Source organism: Anomaloglossus baeobatrachus, chromosome 2 (assembly GCF_048569485.1).
Source record: "Anomaloglossus baeobatrachus isolate aAnoBae1 chromosome 2, aAnoBae1.hap1, whole genome shotgun sequence".
Lineage (NCBI taxonomy): Eukaryota > Metazoa > Chordata > Amphibia > Anura > Aromobatidae > Anomaloglossus > Anomaloglossus baeobatrachus.
The window spans coordinates 157,576,947-157,599,634 of NC_134354.1; the positions used below are offsets into that span (position 1 = coordinate 157,576,947).

The window sequence follows — 22,688 nt, forward strand, 5'->3', positions numbered from 1 at the left end:
TTTTTTCCAAAAATTGGGCCCCACACACACCCACCCATTCAGTGGCAGCAGTTGTGCCCCAGTTGTACACTTCACAGCTAGATTTGCATCAAGCACATTCAAAAATACGCCATTCTTATCCGTCCCCAGGATGACACCGGGGTAGGTAGCAAAGTCTTTCCTGATCCCAGCTCTGTTCATCTTGGCTTCTTTTAAAAACACAGCAAGCAAGGGTTACTCCAAGCGGAGTCTCCCTTTTTTCCAAAAATTGGGCCACACAGACACCCACCACATCAGTGGCAGCACTTGGGCCCTAGTTGCAAACAGGATGTTTTGATTTGCATCAAGCACATTCAAAAATACGCTATTCTTAGCCGTCCCCAGGATGACACCGGGGTAGGTAGCAAAGTCTTTGCTGACCCATGACTTGTTCATCTTGGCTTCTTTTAAAAACAATGTAAGCAAGGGTTACTCCAAGGGGAGTCTCCCCTTTTTTCCAAAAATTGGGCCCCACACACACCCACCCATTCAGTGGCAGCAGTTGTGCCCCAGTTGTACACTTCACAGCTAGATTTGCATCAAGCACATTCAAAAATACGCCATTCTTATCCGTCCCCAGGATGACACCGGGGTAGGTAGCAAAGTCTTTCCTGATCCCAGCTCTGTTCATCTTGGCTTCTTTTAAAAACACAGCAAGCAAGGGTTACTCCAAGCGGAGTCTCCCTTTTTTCCAAAAATTGGGCCACACAGACACCCACCCCATCAGTGGCAGCACTTGGGCCCTAGTTGCAAACAGGATGTTTTGATTTGCATCAAGCACATTCAAAAATACGCTATTCTTAGCCGTCCCCAGGATGACACTGGGGTAGGTAGCAAAGTCTTTGCTGACCCATGACTTGTTCATCTTGGCTTCTTTTAAAAACAATGTAAGCAAGGGTTACTCCAAGCGGAGTCTCCCCTTTTTTCCAAAAATTGGGCCCCACACACACCCACCCATTCAGTGGCAGCAGTTGTGCCCCAGTTGTACACTTCACAGCTAGATTTGCATCAAGCACATTCAAAAATACGCCATTCTTATCCGTCCCCAGGATGACACCGGGGTAGGTAGCAAAGTCTTTCCTGATCCCAGCTCTGTTCATCTTGGCTTCTTTTAAAAACACAGCAAGCAAGGGTTACTCCAAGCGGAGTCTCCCTTTTTTCCAAAAATTGGGCCACACAGACACCCACCACATCAGTGGCAGCACTTGGGCCCTAGTTGCAAACAGGATGTTTTGATTTGCATCAAGCACATTCAAAAATACGCTATTCTTAGCCGTCCCCAGGATGACACCGGGGTAGGTAGCAAAGTCTTTGCTGACCCATGACTTGTTCATCTTGGCTTCTTTTAAAAACAATGTAAGCAAGGGTTACTCCAAGCGGAGTCTCCCCTTTTTTCCAAAAATTGGGCCACACAGACACCCACCACATCAGTGGCAGCACTTGGGCCCTAGTTGCAAACAGGATGTTTTGATTTGCATCAAGCACATTCAAAAATACGCTATTCTTAGCCGTCCACAGGATGACACCGGGGTAGGTAGCAAAGTCTTTCCTGATCCCAGCTCTGTTCATCTTGGCTTCTTTTAAAAACACAGCAAGCAAGGGTTACTCCAAGCGGAGTCTCCCTTTTTTCCAAAAATTGGGCCACACAGACACCCACCCCATCAGTGGCAGCACTTGGGCCCTAGTTGCAAACAGGATGTTTTGATTTGCATCAAGCACATTCAAAAATACGCTATTCTTAGCCGTCCACAGGATGACACCGGGGTAGGTAGCAAAGTCTTTCCTGATCCCAGCTCTGTTCATCTTGGCTTCTTTTAAAAACACAGCAAGCAAGGGTTACTCCAAGCGGAGTCTCCCTTTTTTCCAAAAATTGGGCCACACAGACACCCACCCCATCAGTGGCAGCACTTGGGCCCTAGTTGCAAACAGGATGTTTTGATTTGCATCAAGCACATTCCAAATCCACAAGCATTTACTCTCCCCAGGATGACACAGGGGTAGTAAATTCCTTCTGGATCCATGACTTGTTCATTTTGATGAACGTCAGTCTGTCCACATTGTCACTGGACAGACGCGTGCGCTTATCTGTCAGCACACACCCAGCAGCACTGAATACACGTTCAGAGACAACGCTGGCAGCTGGACACGACAAAATCTCCAAGGCGTAAGTTGCGAGCTCTGGCCATTTTTGTAGGTTTGAAGCCCAAAAGGAGCAAGGCTCCAGTTGCACAGTCATGGCATCGATGTTCATTTGGAGATACTCCTGTATCATCCTCTCCAGCCGTTGACTATGTGTCAGACTTGTTGTCTCTGGTGGCCTTGCAAAAGAGGGTCTAAAAAAATTATGAAAAGATTCCATAAAATTGCTGTTACCGGCACCAGAAAAGGTCCTACTGGTACGGGTAGACTGTTGAAGATGACGAGACCGTCCCATGTTTGTCAAGTTACAACTGGGAGATTCACTCCCTGCACCTGCACGGTTGTTTGGTGGAAAAGCCGAGCTAAGATCTAGTAACAGCTTCTGCTGATACTCCTGCATACGTGCGTCCCTTTCTATGGCTGGAATTATGTCACAAAATTTGGACTTGTACCGGGGATCTAATAGTGTGGCAATCCAGTAGTCATCATCACTTCTAATTTTGACAATACGACTGTCATGTTGGAGGTAGTGCAACAAAAAGGCACTCATGTGTCTTGCGCAGCCATGCGGACCAAGTCCATGCTGTGTTTGTGGCATAGAGGTGCTACCCGTTCTTTCTTCCTCTGACATCTGACCCCAACCTCTTTCAACTGAAATTTGACCAAGGTCTCCCTCATCCGCTGAGTCTTCCATGTCCATGGACAGTTCGTCCTCCATTTCTTCATGTTCTCCTGCACCTTGCTCAACATTTCGCCTGCTACTATGCGCCCTTGTCGATCCCTGTCCCCCATGGTCCCATGCCTGCTGCGTTGGTGATGATGAACGTCTGGACCTTCGTGATGTTGTTGTCCCTTGCGCATATGAATCCTCCTGTAGTTCCTCCCCTTCATGTTGTCCCACCCCCTGACTCCGAATAGTGTTTAGCGTGTGCTCCAGCATGTAAATGACTGGAATCGTCATGCTGATAATGGCATTGTCAGAGCTAAACATATTCGTCGCCATGTCGAAACTGTGCAGAAGGGTGCATAGGTCCTTGATCTGAGACCACTCCATCAGGGTGATCTGCCCCACCTCTGCATCTCGTTGGCCCAGGCTATACGTCATGACGTATTGCACCAGGGCTCTGCGGTGCTGCCACAGTCGCTGTAACATGTGGAGAGTTGAATTCCAGCGTGTCGCCACATCGCATTTCAGGCGATGAACCGGCAGGCCGAAAGACTTCTGGAGCGATGCAAGTCGCTCTGCTGCGGCGCTTGAACGGCGGAAGTGAGCTGACAGTTTTCGTGCCCTGTTCAGAAGGCCATCTAGGCCGGGATAGTGTGTTAAAAATTGCTGCACGACAAGGTTCAACACGTGAGCCATACAAGGTACGTGTGTCACCTTGCCCAGGCGAAGTGCCGCACCCAGGTTTGCAGCATTGTCGCACACGGCCTTACCAGGCTGCAGTTTGAGTGGAGACAACCATTTATTAAACTCGGACCGCAAAGCTGACCACAACTCCTCAGCTGTGTGACTCTTATTACCAAGACATGTCAAGCTAAAGACCGCCTGATGCCGTTGCGCTCTGCTGCCAGCATAGTAATGAGGGGTGCGTGATTCCTTCTGCGCAGTGAGAACGCTGGTGGCCTGACCAGGCAGGCTTGGGGCGGAGGTGGAGGACCCAGATGAGGTGGAGGATGCAGAAGCAGTGGCGGAACTTGGACAGACAGAGGATTGACACACAAGTCGTGGGGACGGCAAGACTTGTGCAGCAGACCCTTCACCATCTATCACCATAGTTACCCAGTGCCCAGTCAGCGACATGTAACGTCCCTGTCCATGCTTACTGGTCCAAGTATCGGTGGTGAAATGCACCCGTTCACACACAGAGTTTCTCAAGGAAGCGGTGATGTTGTGTGCGACATGCTGGTGTAGCGCGGGCACACCTTTCTTAGAGAAGTAGTGGCGACTAGGCATCTGGTACTGGGGCACAGCGACAGACATAAGGTCTCTAAAATCCTGTGTGTCCACTAGGCGGAAAGGCAGCATTTCGGTAGCCAACAGCTTACAGAGGGATAGAGTCAACCTCTTAGCTTTGTCATGGGTCGGAGGAAGTGGCCTTTTATTTGACCACATCTGAGGGACAGAGATCTGGCTGCTGTGTGTAGACGGTGTTGAGTAGGGTGTCCCTTGAAAAATGCAGGTTTGTGAGGAAAGTGCAGGCGGAGACATGATGTTGCCTTCATCCAACGTTGGTGCTATCGATGTCTGAGAGAGCTGTACACACTCACTTGTTTCCCCTTCCAAACCAACTGACGACCTTACAAGCAAACTGCCTGTTGCGGTTACAGTGGTGGAAGTTTTGCGTGGAAAAACAGGTGTGGCAGCTGTCCCCACAGTCCTAGAAGATGAAGAGCGCGCGGATGCAGTGGAAGGGGCGGGCGGTGGATGGTTCGCTCCACTAGGCCGCATTGCAGCACGGTGAGCTTCCCACCGGGACTTATGATATTTAGTCATGTGACGATTCATGGAAGAAGTTGTCAAACTGCTGAGGTTTTGACCTCTACTAACAGAATCATGACAAATGTTACATATCACATGAGTTGGGCGATCTTTTTCGATGTGAAAAAAGGACCAGGCTAGGCAAGGCTTAGAGGCCATGCGACCTGTTGATCCACCCCGAATAATGCTCATAGGCAGAGTGGTGGCTGAGGATGCAGTTGTAGACGTGCTACCAGTGCTCCGACTCTGTCCAGGAAGGCGCAAGGTAACTTCGTCGTCGGTTGCATCCTCCTCCACCGCCTCTGTTGACCTCCTCGAGTGCCTGACTGGGGGTTGACAGTAGGTGGGATCTAGAACGTCATCATCAATTGTTGTGTTTGCACTCCCCTCCCCCTCAGACCGAGCCTCTTCTTGCCCTGACGGAATATTTAAGTTGTCATCCCAATCGGGTATCTGCGTCTCATCTTCATCAGTATGTTCCTCATTGTCTATAACCACAGGTGTTACAGTTTGTGACAAAGGGTCAACATTATGCTCAGAAACTTGGTCCTCACGGCCTGAATCTGAGTCACAAAGGTTCTGGGCATCACTGCAGACCATTTCCTGTTCTGTACTCACTGTAGCTTGGGAGCAGACCTCTGATTCCCAGGCTATAGTGTGACTGAACAGCTCTGCAGACTCAGCCATCTCAGTTCCACCATACTGTGCAGGGCTGATGGAGACTTCAGAGCTGGGAGAAAGCAAGTTTGATTGGGATGACAACTCAGAGGACTGGTGTTTTTTGGATGCGGTACTTGAAGTGGCAGAGAGGGCACTTGTTGGACCACTTGAGATCCATTCAAGCATTTTCCTTTTTTGCCCATCATCTACCTTTGTTCCTGTTGTTCGTGTCCGTAACAAAGGGAGCACATCGGATTGTCCACGGTAAGTAGTAGACATCTTACTTTTGCTGGTAGATGGTCTATCTTCAGCAGATGATAATGGAGCTTTGCCACCTTCCCCACGGACAAAACCTTTTTTGCCTTTTCCACCACGCCTCTTCCCCTTTCCACCAGCATCTGTCATTTTGCCACTCATGTTGATTGCGACAAGATTGTGGACTGAAAATGTGGTAGTAAAAATTGAGAGGTGGTGAAGATTGCAGTGGTGGTCTAGCTTTATTAACAGCAGAATAATAAAGAATAAATATCCCTGACAATGCAACTTAGTTATAATTAGTTGGAGTGTGCAACGCAGGCAGACGTGCTGCAAATGTCTTTGCACTAGTGGGACTATAGCAAAGTCCAATAGCCACGTATAGGATGCCACTAGGTACACTGAGTGTTTGCTAGTATAATGGCTTGGTTAGAATGAGTTGTAGTGTGCAACGCAGGCAGACGCGCTCTGCAAATGTCTTTGCACTAGTGGGACTATAGCAAAGTCCAATAGCCACGTATAGGATGCCACTAGGTACACTGAGTGTTTGCTAGTATAATGGCTTGGTTAGAATGAGTTGTAGTGTGCAACGCAGGCAGACGCGCTCTGCAAATGTCTTTGCACTAGTGGGACTATAGCAAAGTCCAATAGCCACGTATAGGATGCCACTAGGTACACTGAGTGTTTGCTAGTATAATGGCTTGGTTAGAATGAGTTGTAGTGTGCAACGCAGGCAGACGCGCTCTGCAAATGTCTTTGCACTAGTGGGACTATAGCAAAGTCCAATAGCCACGTATAGGATGCCACTAGGTACACTGAGTGTTTGCTAGTATAATGGCTTGGTTAGAATGAGTTGTAGTGTGCAACGCAGGCAGACGCGCTCTGCAAATGTCTTTGCACTAGTGGGACTATAGCAAAGTCCAATAGCCACGTATAGGATGCCACTAGGTACACTGAGTGTTTGCTAGTATAATGGCTTGGTTAGAATGAGTTGTAGTGTGCAACGCAGGCAGACGCGCTCTGCAAATGTCTTTGCACTAGTGGGACTATAGCAAAGTCCAATAGCCACGTATAGGATGCCACTAGGTACACTGAGTGTTTGCTAGTATAATGGCTTGGTTAGAATGAGTTGTAGTGTGCAACGCAGGCAGACGCGCTCTGCAAATGTCTTTGCACTAGTGGGACTATAGCAAAGTCCAATAGCCACGTATAGGATGCCACTAGGTACACTGAGTGTTTGCTAGTATAATGGCTTGGTTAGAATGAGTTGTAGTGTGCAACGCAGGCAGACGCGCTCTGCAAATGTCTTTGCACTAGTGGGACTATAGCAAAGTCCAATAGCCACGTATAGGATGCCACTAGGTACACTGAGTGTTTGCTAGTATAATGGCTTTGTTAGAATGAGTTGTAGTGTGCAACGCAGGCAGACGCGCTCTGCAAATGTCTTTGCACTAGTGGGACTATAGCAAAGTCCAATAGCCACGTATAGGATGCCACTAGGTACACTGAGTGTTTGCTAGTATAATGGCTTGGTTAGAATGAGTTGTAGTGTGCAACGCAGGCAGACGCGCTCTGCAAATGTCTTTGCACTAGTGGGACTATAGCAAAGTCCAATAGCCACGTATAGGATGCCACTAGGTACACTGAGTGTTTGCTAGTATAATGGCTTGGTTAGAATGAGTTGTAGTGTGCAACGCAGGCAGACGCGCTCTGCAAATGTCTTTGCACTAGTGGGACTATAGCAAAGTCCAATAGCCACGTATAGGATGCCACTAGGTACACTGAGTGTTTGCTAGTATAATGGCTTGGTTAGAATGAGTTGTACTGTGCAACGCAGGCAGACGCGCTCTGCAAATGTCTTTGCACTAGTGGGACTATAGCAAAGTCCAATAGCCACGTATAGGATGCCACTAGGTACACTGAGTGTTTGCTAGTATAATGGCTTGGTTAGAATGAGTTGTAGTGTGCAACGCAGGCAGACGCGCTCTGCAAATGTCTTTGCACTAGTGGGACTATAGCAAAGTCCAATAGCCACGTATAGGATGCCACTAGGTACACTGAGTGTTTGCTAGTATAATGGCTTGGTTAGAATGAGTTGTAGTGTGCAACGCAGGCAGACGCGCTCTGCAAATGTCTTTGCACTAGTGGGACTATAGCAAAGTCCAATAGCCACGTATAGGATGCCACTAGGTACACTGAGTGTTTGCTAGTATAATGGCTTGGCTAGAATGAGTTGTAGTGTGCAACGCAGGCAGACGCGCTCTGCAAATGTCTTTGCACTAGTGGGACTATAGCAAAGTCCAATAGCCACGTATAGGATGCCACTAGGTACACTGAGTGTTTGCTAGTATAATGGCTTGGTTAGAATGAGTTGTAGTGTGCAACGCAGGCAGACGCGCTCTGCAAATGTCTTTGCACTAGTGGGACTATAGCAAAGTCCAATAGCCACGTATAGGATGCCACTAGGTACACTGAGTGTTTGCTAGTATAATGGCTTGGTTAGAATGAGTTGTAGTGTGCAACGCAGGCAGACGCGCTCTGCAAATGTCTTTGCACTAGTGGGACTATAGCAAAGTCCAATAGCCACGTATAGGATGCCACTAGGTACACTGAGTGTTTGCTAGTATAATGGCTTGGTTAGAATGAGTTGTAGTGTGCAACGCAGGCAGACGCGCTCTGCAAATGTCTTTGCACTAGTGGGACTATAGCAAAGTCCAATAGCCACGTATAGGATGCCACTAGGTACACTGAGTGTTTGCTAGTATAATGGCTTGGTTAGAATGAGTTGTAGTGTGCAACGCAGGCAGACGCGCTCTGCAAATGTCTTTGCACTAGTGGGACTATAGCAAAGTCCAATAGCCACGTATAGGATGCCACTAGGTACACTGAGTGTTTGCTAGTATAATGGCTTGGTTAGAATGAGTTGTAGTGTGCAACGCAGGCAGACGCGCTCTGCAAATGTCTTTGCACTAGTGGGACTATAGCAAAGTCCAATAGCCACGTATAGGATGCCACTAGGTACACTGAGTGTTTGCTAGTATAATGGCTTGGTTAGAATGAGTTGTAGTGTGCAACGCAGGCAGACGCGCTCTGCAAATGTCTTTGCACTAGTGGGACTATAGCAAAGTCCAATAGCCACGTATAGGATGCCACTAGGTACACTGAGTGTTTGCTAGTATAATGGCTTGGTTAGAATGAGTTGTAGTGTGCAACGCAGGCAGACGCGCTCTGCAAATGTCTTTGCACTAGTGGGACTATAGCAAAGTCCAATAGCCACGTATAGGATGCCACTAGGTACACTGAGTGTTTGCTAGTATAATGGCTTGGTTAGAATGAGTTGTAGTGTGCAACGCAGGCAGACGCGCTCTGCAAATGTCTTTGCACTAGTGGGACTATAGCAAAGTCCAATAGCCACGTATAGGATGCCACTAGGTACACTGAGTGTTTGCTAGTATAATGGCTTGGTTAGAATGAGTTGTACTGTGCAACGCAGGCAGACGCGCTCTGCAAATGTCTTTGCACTAGTGGGACTATAGCAAAGTCCAATAGCCACGTATAGGATGCCACTAGGTACACTGAGTGTTTGCTAGTATAATGGCTTGGTTAGAATGAGTTGTAGTGTGCAACGCAGGCAGACGCGCTCTGCAAATGTCTTTGCACTAGTGGGACTATAGCAAAGTCCAATAGCCACGTATAGGATGCCACTAGGTACACTGAGTGTTTGCTAGTATAATGGCTTGGTTAGAATGAGTTGTAGTGTGCAACGCAGGCAGACGCGCTCTGCAAATGTCTTTGCACTAGTGGGACTATAGCAAAGTCCAATAGCCACGTATAGGATGCCACTAGGTACACTGAGTGTTTGCTAGTATAATGGCTTGGTTAGAATGAGTTGTAGTGTGCAACGCAGGCAGACGCGCTCTGCAAATGTCTTTGCACTAGTGGGACTATAGCAAAGTCCAATAGCCACGTATAGGATGCCACTAGGTACACTGAGTGTTTGCTAGTATAATGGCTTGGTTAGAATGAGTTGTAGTGTGCAACGCAGGCAGACGCGCTCTGCAAATGTCTTTGCACTAGTGGGACTATAGCAAAGTCCAATAGCCACGTATAGGATGCCACTAGGTACACTGAGTGTTTGCTAGTATAATGGCTTGGTTAGAATGAGTTGTAGTGTGCAATGCAGGCAGACGCGCTCTGCAAATGTCTTTGCACTAGTGGGACTATAGCAAAGTCCAATAGCCACGTATAGGATGCCACTAGGTACACTGAGTGTTTGCTAGTATAATGGCTTAGTTATCAGTTGGAGTGTGCAGAGGACAAGAGGGTACAGTGGCAGGATTGTGGTGCTCTGGGTAGAGGAATGGAAGACTGCCTTTCTATTCCCTCCTAATGGTGAAATGCAGGTAGGAAATCCCTGACCTGGGCTACACAGACGCTGTTGCTGTTTGCAGGACCTGTCACCTATGGCTCTCTGACCCTGCCGGTTGGAGCCCTTAAAAGGACTGCTATAAAGTGCTCTCCCTAAGCTGTCTAACGCTGTGTATGCAGCGCATACAGCTGTATTGGCTATAGGACTCAGGAAGACGGAGCTGCGACAGTGATGTCTGACACCAAAGACGCAGAAGGCAGATAATGGCGTCCGTGAAGAAAATGTCCGGTTTTATAATGCAGGGACATGTGACATGCAGATCCTATCACACATGCCGTTGCTTCTCTGGCTCAAAGTCCACTTAGCTGTGTGTGTGTCTGGGATTGGCTGACATGCTGGCCCGCCCCACAAGACGCGCGCACTTAGGGAAGGAAGACAAGAAAAAAAAAAAAAAAAAATGGCGATCGCCATTATAGAAACAGCAGTGATCTGAAGGCGCTGTTCACGCACACTATACACTGAAATGTGATAATAGTTTGATTCACAGAGTGACTTACACTATTACAGCAGAAACCAAGCTATGATTTAGCTGTTTTTTGGCTGCTAGAACCGTTCTCGAACGTTTCTAGAACTACCGAGCTTTTGCAAAAAGCTCGAGTTCTAGTTCGATCTAGAACATGCCCCAAAATCACTCGAGCCGCGAACTGGAGAACCACGAACCACGAACCGCGCTCAACTCTAGTGACCAGAGCAGCAGAAGACACCGCCGCTCCTGTCAGCTCCACGCAGCAAATGAAGAGAGCCGCGTGATCAGCTGAGCTGTCACTGAGGTTACCCGCTGTCACTGGATCCAGCGGTGGCCGCGAGTATCCTCAGTGACAGCACAGGTGATCGCGCTACTCACCTCAGTTGTTGCGTGGAGCTGACAGGAGCGGATGTGTCTTCCGCTGCTCCGGTCACCTTCATGCAGCAGAGCTGGTAGCAACGCTGGACCATCCTGGATTACGCCGGACATGGAGGGCTTTTTTGGGCTGATTAAATTGGTGAACCAGGAAATGTGTTTGTGTTTTTTATTTCTAATAAAGGATTTTTCAGGTGTGTGTTTATTTACCGTAATTACAGATTAATCATGGAAGGTATCTCGGGGAAATGCCTGACATGATTAATCTAGGAGTTAGTGGCAGCTATGGGCTGCCATTAACTCCTTATTACCCCGATTTCCCAACGCACCAGGGCAAATCGGGAAGAGCCGGGTACAGTTCCAGAACTGTAGCATCTAATGTATGCAGCCACTCTGGGCGTCTGCTGTCTGATATTGTTAGGCTGGGGGGCTCCTCATAACGTGGGGCTCCCCATCCTGAGAATACCAGCCTGCAGCCGTATGGCTTTATCTGGCTGGTATTAAAATAGGGGGGGACCGCACGCCGTTTTTTTAATTATTTATTTATTTATTTTACTGCACAGTATAGAAATGCCCACCGGCTGCTGTGATTGGGTGCAGTGACACAGCTATCACTCAGCGTGTGGGCATGTCTCACTGCAACCAATCATATTTGCTGGTGGGCGGGGAAAGTAGGGAATACGAGATTGATTAATGAGCAGCTGGCTTTTTCAAAAGAGGAAAAGCCGCCAGAGTTTAGAGAACACCCGTCCAGCGCCGCGCCGGTGATCGGGGAACGGTGAGTATGCGAGAGGGGTACTCCATTCAGTCACTCTGGTGATTAGTGGTCACCGGTGAGTCCTTCACGGGTCACCGCTAATCAGGATGCGACACAGACAGAGCCGCGGTATGAGGATGAAGTCGGGTGAAGTTCACCAGAGTTCATTCTCAGCGCACGACTCTGTCTGCTGTCAGCCGGCATGTATCAACGACATTTAACATCACACACGGACATTTCACACGGACAACACACACACACGCGTCAGTTAAGTTTCACACACACGGCCATTCCACACGCACACGTGGTTACCATACGCCGGACACACAGCCACCACACGTGCGTTATTTACGGATCAAAAAACGGATTACGGACATGAAAAACGGCCCGTATTACACGTGCGTGGTTATCAAGGACGTGTGTTTTAGGCCTAAAGGAATTGAAATGACCAAATTAATTGCCATAATGTGTCCCAACCAAGTTATATAATAATACATTTTAGCAAGTTGAAAAAATGTAAGTACCTCTTTAATATAAATCTTCCTTAATTTATAAAATTTAATCTAGCAATTGTATAGAAAAAATAACATATTACCTACTGTATATTGTTAAGTTTTCATGAATGATATAACTGATTAAATTATTGTGCTGACAGATAAGTGCGGAAGCATTACTTTGGATTAACTATCCTGAGGCACTGTATTCATTTACTCTGTATTTCATCCATCATTTTAATCTCTAGTATACGCTGTATATAAGCAGTAGAAATTATTGTAGTAATGCTCACAGAATGAGTGTCAGCTATGAAATATTGTGCTGATTTGTAATACACAAGTAATAAAGCCTGAGAAAAAGTAAAGGATGAATAATAGATCAACAAGACTGTCATACATATTAACATTTAAGTGAGAATGCAATTCCTGTAGTAACTGCACAATGCATCTTAATTAAATTTATGTGGAGCTGTAATGTCAATTCTGAAGAGAAGAGAAGGTGGAGATAAATAAAGTTGGTTTGTACAGAAACTCTAAAATAGATTTTGGCCACCTCCCAAATATACAAAAGAATTTTGTGTACTGTGCACTTTGAAAAGCAAAATAAAACCTTCATATTATGTTATCGTTTATTTAGATCCTTGTGTCCATGTATTGTTCATCCAGTGTACCTGAAAGGGGTTATAACTGAAAAAAATGAAAATAAACATATTAATGTCAAATGGAATCTATCTTCAGATTTTTGCTATGTAATCTGAGGGAAGTTGCCAATCATTGGGGGGTGAGGTTACACAGAGCAGAATTACTGCATGACATGAGACAACTAGTCCTTTTGTAATAGCCTCCTGCTGATAAAACACTAATTTTATTGAAGCTACTACAAAAAAAAACAAAGAAAGTGACACATCACTGAAATCAGGGTCTGTACATCATACTGCAAGGAGTTTGCATAGCAAAAATCAACTGACAGATGCAATAGTATATCTTAGTTATTAATTATTCACAACCAACACAACCGAAGTCTCAGTTGCAACTCTGTTTCCAATGATTGTTTATAGTACAATACCTGAAACTTATTAATGATAAAATCACACACTACTTTCTTCTATTGTAGAACTTATGTACACAGTGGAACTTGCTGGAGGTCTTGGAGCAATACTTCTTTTACTTGTATGTTTGGTTACCATCTACAAGTGCTACAAGATAGAGCTTATGCTTTTCTACAGAAATCACTTTGGGGCAGAAGAACTGGATGGAGGTAAGAAAATTCTGTTACTTGTATAAGAACAATTGAACATGAAAATGAACCTATAAAGGCCTCTTAATTTGTTTAGAAAAGTAAGATTAGCATCTTGCAAGCTTCGCCTTGACAAGGTTGTATCTCATACATCCCCGTAGAGTGGCAACTCAGTAGCCAAAGTTGTATGAGATATGTACTGCTAGTAAAAGGCCTACCTGAGCCTAGATTACATCTTGAAAGGTGATCAAGTTCTCATTTTGAAGCTGATTCTTAGCTTTAAAATAAGATGAGGAAATTTGCTATTGTATTTATGACCCAGCATGAGACATCAGGTGTTAAAGGGAACCAAACATCAAGATTTCGTATATAAGGTAAAGCCAGTGCAGTACTGGCACTATCAGGCACAGTATGGACATACCATTAGTGGGCAGCTCGGATGTTTAGGCTGTGAAATTTAAATTTGTGAAATTTAAAAATTCCGCATTACCTTGTTATACTCTTGTGCCTGAGAGGTCGGCGCATGCGCCCTCGCTTCTTCAGATCTAGTTGTGACTGCAGGAGCACGCGCGGTCACAACTAAGACTGGAGAAGAGCTGATTTAACGATTATTTCCCTCTTCGTCTTGTGGCGTCCTGGTGTCCTGGCAGGCTGCTGTGCTGGCCCGGTGTCCTGTGGTGTGACGATATTGTCTGCTGCTGAAAATCGTTAAATCATCTGTTCTCCAGTCCTAGTTGTGACCACGCGCGCTCCCGTGGTCACAACTACATCTGAAGAAGCGAGGGCGCATGCGCCGCCCTCTCAGGTGCAAGAGTATAACAAGGTAATGCAGGCTTCAGGAACATGGCGCCAGAGATAAGTGCTATGCGCAGGCGCCAACTCCGACGCCATGTTACTGAATAGAAAAATTTGCATAGAGCCAGAGAGAGAGAGGAACAGGCGGCGGAGGGCAGGAATCATGTGTATAACATGCCCGGATATTATCAGCAGATGTGCAACTGTCAGTCAAAAAGATGATGAATTTTTAAACTTCACTTTCTTGGATTTGAACGCCTAAACATCTGAGCTGCCCACTAATGTATATACAGACTCTGCCTGATAGTGCCAGTATAGCACTGGCTTTACCTTATATACGAAAATCCTGATGTTTGGTGCCCTTTAAGCTGAGGGTTTTATGTGCCAGCAGCTGTCATTCCAAACTCTTTTTTACCAGTAACCTCTTGGGCTAGGTCTCAACTACAGTGGTGATCACTTTTGTAGCTTTTCTCCAGGCTCAAATATAACCCATGAAATGTCAGATGTTGTGAAGCACGAGAGAGGGGCTGTGGGGGAGATGACAAACTGCAGCAGGGACAAGAGAGTATTTATGTCTGATTTTTTTTTTTTTTTAACAATAAAAAAGTCATATATAAAATGAAAAAACAGAAATTCTTATTGAAGAAAATAAATACATCTTTGACAAATTTAATGACAAAAACTGTAAGGGTATGTGCGCACGTTGCTTTTTACCTGCTTTTTACCTGCTTTTTTGCTGCTTTTTCTTCTGCGCTGTTTAATGCCAAAATGGATGGGTTCTTCTATTCAAGCAAAGTCTATGGGAATTTGGGTTTCTTGTTCACACTATGTTGTTCAAAATGTTGCCTTTTTGTGGCAGAACTTTGGTCAAAAACTCAGCTTTTCAAAGAAGCAACATGTCAATTGTTTTTGCCATTTGGGTTTTGCACTGCAAAGCTGCGTTTTTGACCAAAGTTCTGCCACAAAAAGGCAGCATTTTGAACAACATAGTGTGAACAAGAAACCCAAATTCCCATAGACTTTGCTTGAATAGAAGAACACATCCATTTTGGCATTAAACAGCGCAGAAGAAAAAGCAGCAAAAAAGCAGGTAAAAAGCAACGTGCGCACATACCCTTAAGGTATGCTCAAATTAACATACATTTTCCCATTCATGAGAATTATGGCTCTAATTGTGATCCAAGTTTTACCCAAGTATGATCTTAATGTGATCCAATCCTCTACCATGCAAAAATCGGAGCATAGGTGTCCAGAAATGTGAGAACCTAATTTTTCCATTGCCTTTGTTGGAGTAAATCGGACTGCACCCATTGACATGACTGGATGCGCACACTCCAAAATATGCTGCCAATCGCAGGATGCAGAGATTTGTTTTCTCAAAAAGAAGTGGCATTAGAAAAAAAGGGTTGGTCGGCACTATAAAACATCAGATAGGACTCGTCCGAGTTAAATGCTAGCTATATACTAATATGAGCATACCCTAAAACTAACTCGTCACTTAGTTCTCTCAGTGAACCCCATAAAAAAACCAAAATGTATAACAACACAAACTATGCAAAGTGCAAAAAGAAAAAATATATGCGTTAGGGGGATGCCTGTAACTTCCTCAGAGTCCGGCATGGACAAAGTAGTAGCCAACTGCAAAGACTTGGTAAAGTAGAAGAACAAAAAAATCAAGCTGGATCTCCAATGTGATAGATAAAAATACAAACTTTATTTAATTACAGATAAAATATATTAAAGGCAGTAACAACACTGATAATTGTTAGCAGTCTTTTTTGACTACGCGATTTGGATATGATGGCCTTCTTCAAAGTCTGACTTAGAAGAAGACGATCATATGCCAAGACACGTAGTCTGATAAAACTGCTACCAATTGTCAGTGTACTTAATGCCTCTCATAAATTTTATCTGTAATGGAATATAGTTGCTGTTTTTATCTGCCACATTGGAGACCGAGCTGGATTTTCTTGTTCTACTACTTTACCAAAACTATAAAATGAGTACACTATTTATTGCACTGATTCAATGCCATAAAAAACAGTTGCAGAATTTTTTTTTTCTGAAAATTTCACCTTAGAAATTTTAAGTTAAAGCACTACTATGATGCTCAAAGTGATATAAATGATGCCTATAGTTCATCACACATGGAAGCCCTCGCACAGCTGTTTTGACAGATATAAAAAGTTAGGGCTTCTACAATATGACACAAACAAATTCATTTTTGGAAACTTGAATTTCAGAGTAAAAAAATGATAAAATGTAAGTCAACTATGCATATTTATTATCATCGGGTCCTTAATGGTCTGAGCTTCATTTTTTTCTTAATATTGCTACAAACCTTTTCATAAAAAAATTGTGAAATACCTGTTAAGTAATAATATTCCCTATGAGCCTAGGTGAATTTTTTAAGGAATGTAGCTTACAAAATGGGATCCATCCCTTCAGTATAGCTTTCACTGTAGCAAAACGTAAAGTGCTCTGCAAATGTGACATGGTAAATGAAAAACATTTCACTCCCAATTCAAAAGCAAGCTAAATTTGCAATTTAATGGCAATACAAGGTAATATTGTGGTACTGTGTTAGCCAGAATAATCAATTGAAAAACTATGTCCCAGAATGACAAAAGTATTTTACGAGTTTTCTGGTTAGCCTATAAAGGTATCACTCCTAAAATACTTTCGTCTTTCTTGGGACATAGTATTTCAATCAGTTTAATGGCAAATGACAAATCTTATCTTTTAAGCTGTCCCATCTGCCAAAAGAGTTAAATATAACAACATAAAGAGTAATGCTGTACTTGGCAATTTAACCCGTCTACCCAAGAGCATGGTTTTTACTTTCATGACCTTGCCATTTTTCTCCAAGTCTGGCGAGTGTCATTATGAAAGGTTATAACTCTGGAACACTTTAACGGATCCTGGTGATTCTGACACTGTTATTTCATAACATATTGCATTTTTCGATAATAGTAAATTTAGGATGATATTTTCTGCATTTATTTCTGGGGAAAAAAAACGGAAATTTAGCAAACATTTTGAATACTGTGAATTTTTTGGAATTTGAATTTTTATGCCCTTAAACCAAAGTTATAACACACAAAATAGATCATAAATAACATTTCCCACATATCTACTTTACATCAGAAACATTTTGTAAACATATTTTTTTGTTAGGAAGCTTAAAGGGTTCAAAGTTTATCAGCAATCTCTCATTTTAAAACACAATTTACTAAAAAAAATTTAAGGACCTTACCCATTTGAAGTCACTTTGAGATACCTAGGTGACAGAAAATACCCAAAAGTGACACCGTTCTAAAAACTGCACCCCTCAAACTGCTCAAAACCACTTTCAAGAAGTTTTATTACTCACCAGGTGCTTCATAGGAACTAAAGCAATGTGGAAGGAAAAAAGCGAAAACTTTACTTTTTCCCATAAAAATGTTAATTTATACACTAATTTTGCATTATTACAAGTGTAACAAAAGAAATTTCACAACAAAATTTGTAGTGAAATTTCTCTTGAGTACGCTGATATCTCACATATGGTGGAAATCTCCTGTTTGGGTGCACAACAGTGCTTGGAAGGGAAGTATCGCCACTTGAATATTAGTATGCAGAATTGCCTGGTATATATAGAGGACGCAATGTAGTGTTTGAAGAGCCCCTGATGTGCCTAAATAGTAGAGCTCCCCTACAAGTGACCATATTTTGGAAACTAGACCCCTTATGAATTTTTTCTATATGTATGGTGAGCACCTTGAACTCCCAGGTGCTTAACAGAATTTTATAACATTAAGCAATGAAATAAAAAAAAAAAAATTTTTCCCCACAAAATTATTGTTTCAACCCCTAATCTTTTATTTTCACAAGAAGCAGGAGAAAATGCACCATGCAATGTGTTGTTTGATTTCTCCTGAGCACACTGATACCTCATATGTGGTGAAGTCAACAGTGTGGGTGCACGGCAGATATCAAAAGTGAAAGAGCACCATTTGAAATTCTTGTTTGAAGAGCCCCTGAGATGCCTAAATAGTGGAGCTCTCTCACAAGTGACTCCATTTTAAAAAATAAACCCTTCAAGGATTTTATCTAGAAGTTTGGTGAGCAAATTAACCTCCAGGTGCTTCGCTGAATTTTATAACATTAAGCCATGAAAATGAAAAAATATATGGCCCATAAAGTTTGTTGTGCAATTTTTTCTGAGCCCATTAATATCCCATATGTGGTCAAAAACAGCTTTTGAGGCACAGGACAATGTGAAGAAGGTAAAGAGTGCCATATTTGAGTTTAGATTTATTTGGAATGGTTTGTGGGTGCCATGTAACATTGGCAGAGCTTTTGAGGTGCCTAACCAGTGGAGCTCCCCCACAAGTGACATAATTTTACAAACTACACCCCTCAATTCATTCATCCAGGGGTGCAGTGAGCATATTGACACCATAGGTTTATCACAACTATTTATATTATTGGGTGGTAAAGAAAAAATAATTGCATTTTTACCAATTTTTACATGGGAATAATGTTGCACAATTTTTTCTGATTTGGCAATGCCTTACTTGTGACTGTACAGTACTGTTTGGTTGCACCACAGGGCTTGGGAGGGAAGGAGCACTGTTTCATTTTTGGAGCACAGGGTTTCCTAGAATAGTTTGTGGATGCCTTTTGCAGAGCCCCTAAGATCCAGAACAGCAGAAACCCCCACGAGTGATCATAGTTTGGAAATTACACTCCTCTGGGAATTGATCTGTGGGTGTGGGTGACAAATTAGTCTCTACAAAATATTTATTGAGTCAAATGCAGTGCATATTGTAAAAGTAAAAATTGCAAATAAGCCCTTGCCGTTTTCAGTAAATTGTAGTGCTCCTACATTTTCCCCAGCTCGTGCTTCTGGAAACCCACCCCCTTTAAATTAAGCACACTCTCCTTACTACAGCAATGTGAAACATGTGGACACTAACTGTGTTTTTTTGTTACTAGGCATATTATGGGGGCTCAGAAAGGAATGGGAATTTGAATTTTGGAGCTCAGATTTTTCTGTATTTATCTTTTTGTTATGAGCCATAGCGTTTTTCCAGAGCCTTTGTGCTACCAGTAACATGGAAAGCCCCTATATTTCCATTAATAGATTATGGATCTGAGAGGGATCTTCTGCTTTTGAGGGTTGGGTTGAGTGCTATTTGATAGTAATTTTGGGAACAGAACATTTTGGATTAGCCCGCATTTATTATGTGCTCTATGCTGAGCATTTACTCCAGAGTTTCCATGTACACCTCTGAAAAATGTGATTTAGGTGACACCCAGGAAAGATCCATTCAGCCACTAAGCAGCAGAGTTACTCCAGACTGTGGCCTCTGTTCAGCTGTGTCCTGCTTTTTAGAGGTGAACAAAACTGTATTTGACCGCGCTTTTGAGCATGTCTAAAAGGACAAGTAAAAAATGGACACCAGCAGACCACAAGCCAGACAGGAGTTCAAAGTGACTCTCTCTACCTCAGTACAGTGAATGTTCTGTTGAGAATTTTGTCTGAATCACGTATTTCAGAGATTTACATAAAATCCCCAGTATAAGGGCTCATCTTAGAGTGCAGGATAAATATGAGCCACGTCATACTGCAATCTTTGGGACGCAGAATGAAAAAATCAACAGCAGTTCAAAAATTAGCTTTAATTATTTATTTCTTACTCTGTTCACCTTGCAGTATAAGTGATTAAGCACCTTTATTCCTCTGGTCAGTACTATTGCAGTGATATGATGTTTATAGTATTTTTTTATGCTTGGATACTATTATACTAAAAAATGTTTTTTTCTACAAAATAAAGGATTTTGAAGGCAACAGTTTTTTTTTTATTTTTCTGCCGACAGTCATGTGAGGGCTTGTTTTTTGTGGGATGAGTTAGAGTTTTATTGGTGCTTTTTTGGACAACATAATATTCTGAACCCCCGTGATCGCTATGATGTACTGGGTGCACCATGTGTTGGGAACACACTGACTATCTTAACATACCCAGTAGGTCCAATGTCGCAAAGACGTTAATGCAAGACATTTTTATTTTTCTCCAAATTTCATTACATCATGGGAAGCACCAGAAGTGTTAACCAACTTCCTAAATACTATTCTGAATGCTATAACCGGTTCATTAAAAAAAATATTGTTTAATATTGATTAATTGAGGCTTCTAATATATTGAACGCACAAAGATACTTAAGAACTAAGTGAACCTCTAAAAAATTAAGTTTCTAAAAGTTTCTTGAAAATATGAAACAATAGACTTTTTAATTTGATGATTTCAGAAGATGTATTAAATGTAGACATTGGCATATGTGGTATGTATGGACACTGAACAATCTTAAGTTGGTGTAACGTTTATGCATTTTTTTACAAAAAAAATATGTTAATGCAATAAAATTATATAGTGCTAACTGCCCTTATAGAAAATATATACATTAGTTATATGTGTTTAATATCAGCCTGTTTATGTTCTCTAATTTACATTTTTTTTATAAACATCAAAAGTAAGGAAATAATTATTTTTATCAAAGGGGTAAAATGTCAAAAACTCTCTGGCACTAAAAAGATTAAAGAACAAGAAAGTAAAATGTTACTAGGGGAACTTAGGAAGAAGAGTACCATTCATTAGGGATTTGCAAATTTTAGTCGGGAGAATTAAAAATACTAATTCTAAATTTGAATATAACCTACTGTGGTTATAACAAAAAAGATTTTTTTTTTTTTTTTAAATAACTGGTTTTTATATTCTTTATTATGATAAATGTATTTTAGTAGTGTAACTGTCCTGCTTTTGACACACCTCTATGAGCCATAATATTAATCCCCAGGTGAATGGCAGCAACAAATTACTAAATTCTTATTACCAATAATCATACAAAAAATGTGTATCTAGTCTTGGTTGTTCAGAACTAAATCAGCTTGTCTGAAAGGGGTTTGTTTTTTAAAGGGAGCCTGTCACCAGGTTTTTCCATTATGAGCTGTGGATACTACTAGTGAGCCCTTATATATACAGCATTCCAGAATGCTGTATATAAGTGCCTTGGCCACTTCGTATACAATAAAAAAACCTTTATAATACTCACATAGGGAGTTTAGTCCTATGAGTATCATCGTCCTCTTGTCTATCGCCATGTGCATGACACATATTGCCTCATTCACAGAGAGGCCTCCATTGCATTCCTGTGCATGCGCACTTTGATCTGTCCATCTGAGAGCAGAGCAAAGTACTGTAATGCGCAGGAACGAGGAAACAAGCAGGGCAGATGAAAGTGCGCATGTGCAGGAGTGCAATGTAGGCCTCTATATGAATCAAGCAGGATGCGTCATGCACACTGGGCTGGGCAAGAAGATGGCAATAACATAAGATGGAGGAGGACTCATTGGACCGGACCAGCCACTAGGTGAGTATTAGAGTGTCTTTTGAAAGTATTCAGCTCTCTTGAATTTTCAACCTTTTCCCACATTTCAGGTTTCAAACATAAAGATAAAAATTTGAATGTTATGGTGAAGAATCAATAACAAGTAAGACACAATTATGAAGTTGAATGAAATGTATTGCTTATTTTAAACTTTTTTAAAAAAATAAATAACTGAAAAGTGGGGCGTGCAATATTATTCGTCCCCTTTAAGTTAATACTTTGTAGCGCCACTTTTTTCTACAGCTGCAAGTCATTGGGGTATGTGTCTATCAGTTTTACACATGGAGAGACTGAAATTCTTGTCTATTCTTCCTTTGCAAATAGCTCGAGCTCGAGCTCAATGAGGTTGGATTGAGAGCGTTTGTGAACAGCCGTTTTCAGCTGTTAACAGATTATCAATTTGGATTCAGGTCTGGACTTTGACTTGGCCATCCTAAAGTGTGCTTTACACACTGCAACATCACTAGCGATGTCGCTGGTGAAAGCACCCGCCCCTGTCGGTTGTGCAGCATGGGCAAATCGCTGCCCGTGGCGCATAACATTTACTTACCTGCCTAGCGACGTCATTGTAGCCAGTTAACCACCTCCTTTATAAGGGGCAGTTCATTTGGGGTCACAGCGGCATCACTAATCGGCCGCCCAATAGAAGCGGAGGGGCGGAGATGAGAGGGAGGAACAGCCCGCCCACCTCCTTCCTTTCTCATTGCGGTCGGCCGCAGGTACAGTGATGTTCCTTATTCCTACGGTGTCACACATAGCGATGTGTGCTGCCACAGGAACGACGAACAACCTGCGTCCTGCAACAGCAACGATAATCGGGATTAGAACGACGTACCAACGATCAACGATTAGGTGAGTAATTTTGATCATTAACAGTCGTTTGTGCGTTTCACACGCAACGACGTTGCTAACAAGGCCGGATGTGCATCACAAATTCTGTGACCCCAACGTCATCTCGTTAGCGATGTTGTTGCGTGTAAAGCCCACTTAACACCTGGATACATTTATTGTAAACCATTCAATTGTAGATTTTGCTTTATGTTTCGGACCATTGTCTTGTTGGAAGGCAAATCTCCCTCCCAGTCTCAGGTCTTTTGCAGACTCCAGCAGGTTTTCTACAAGAATGGTCCTGTATTTGGCTCCATCTGCT

At 43.1% G+C, this 22,688-nt stretch overlaps 1 protein-coding gene across 1 annotated transcript in view; it reads left to right on the plus strand.

Moving 5' to 3' along the window:
• Positions 1-22,688, plus strand: part of IL1RAPL1 (interleukin 1 receptor accessory protein like 1) — a 2,286,687-nt gene that overhangs the window by 2,246,668 nt on the left and 17,331 nt on the right. The window contains exon 9 of the mRNA XM_075335457.1: positions 13,190-13,333. Coding sequence (XP_075191572.1) covers positions 13,190-13,333 — 144 coding nt within the window. The remainder of the gene's footprint in view (positions 1-13,189; positions 13,334-22,688) is intronic.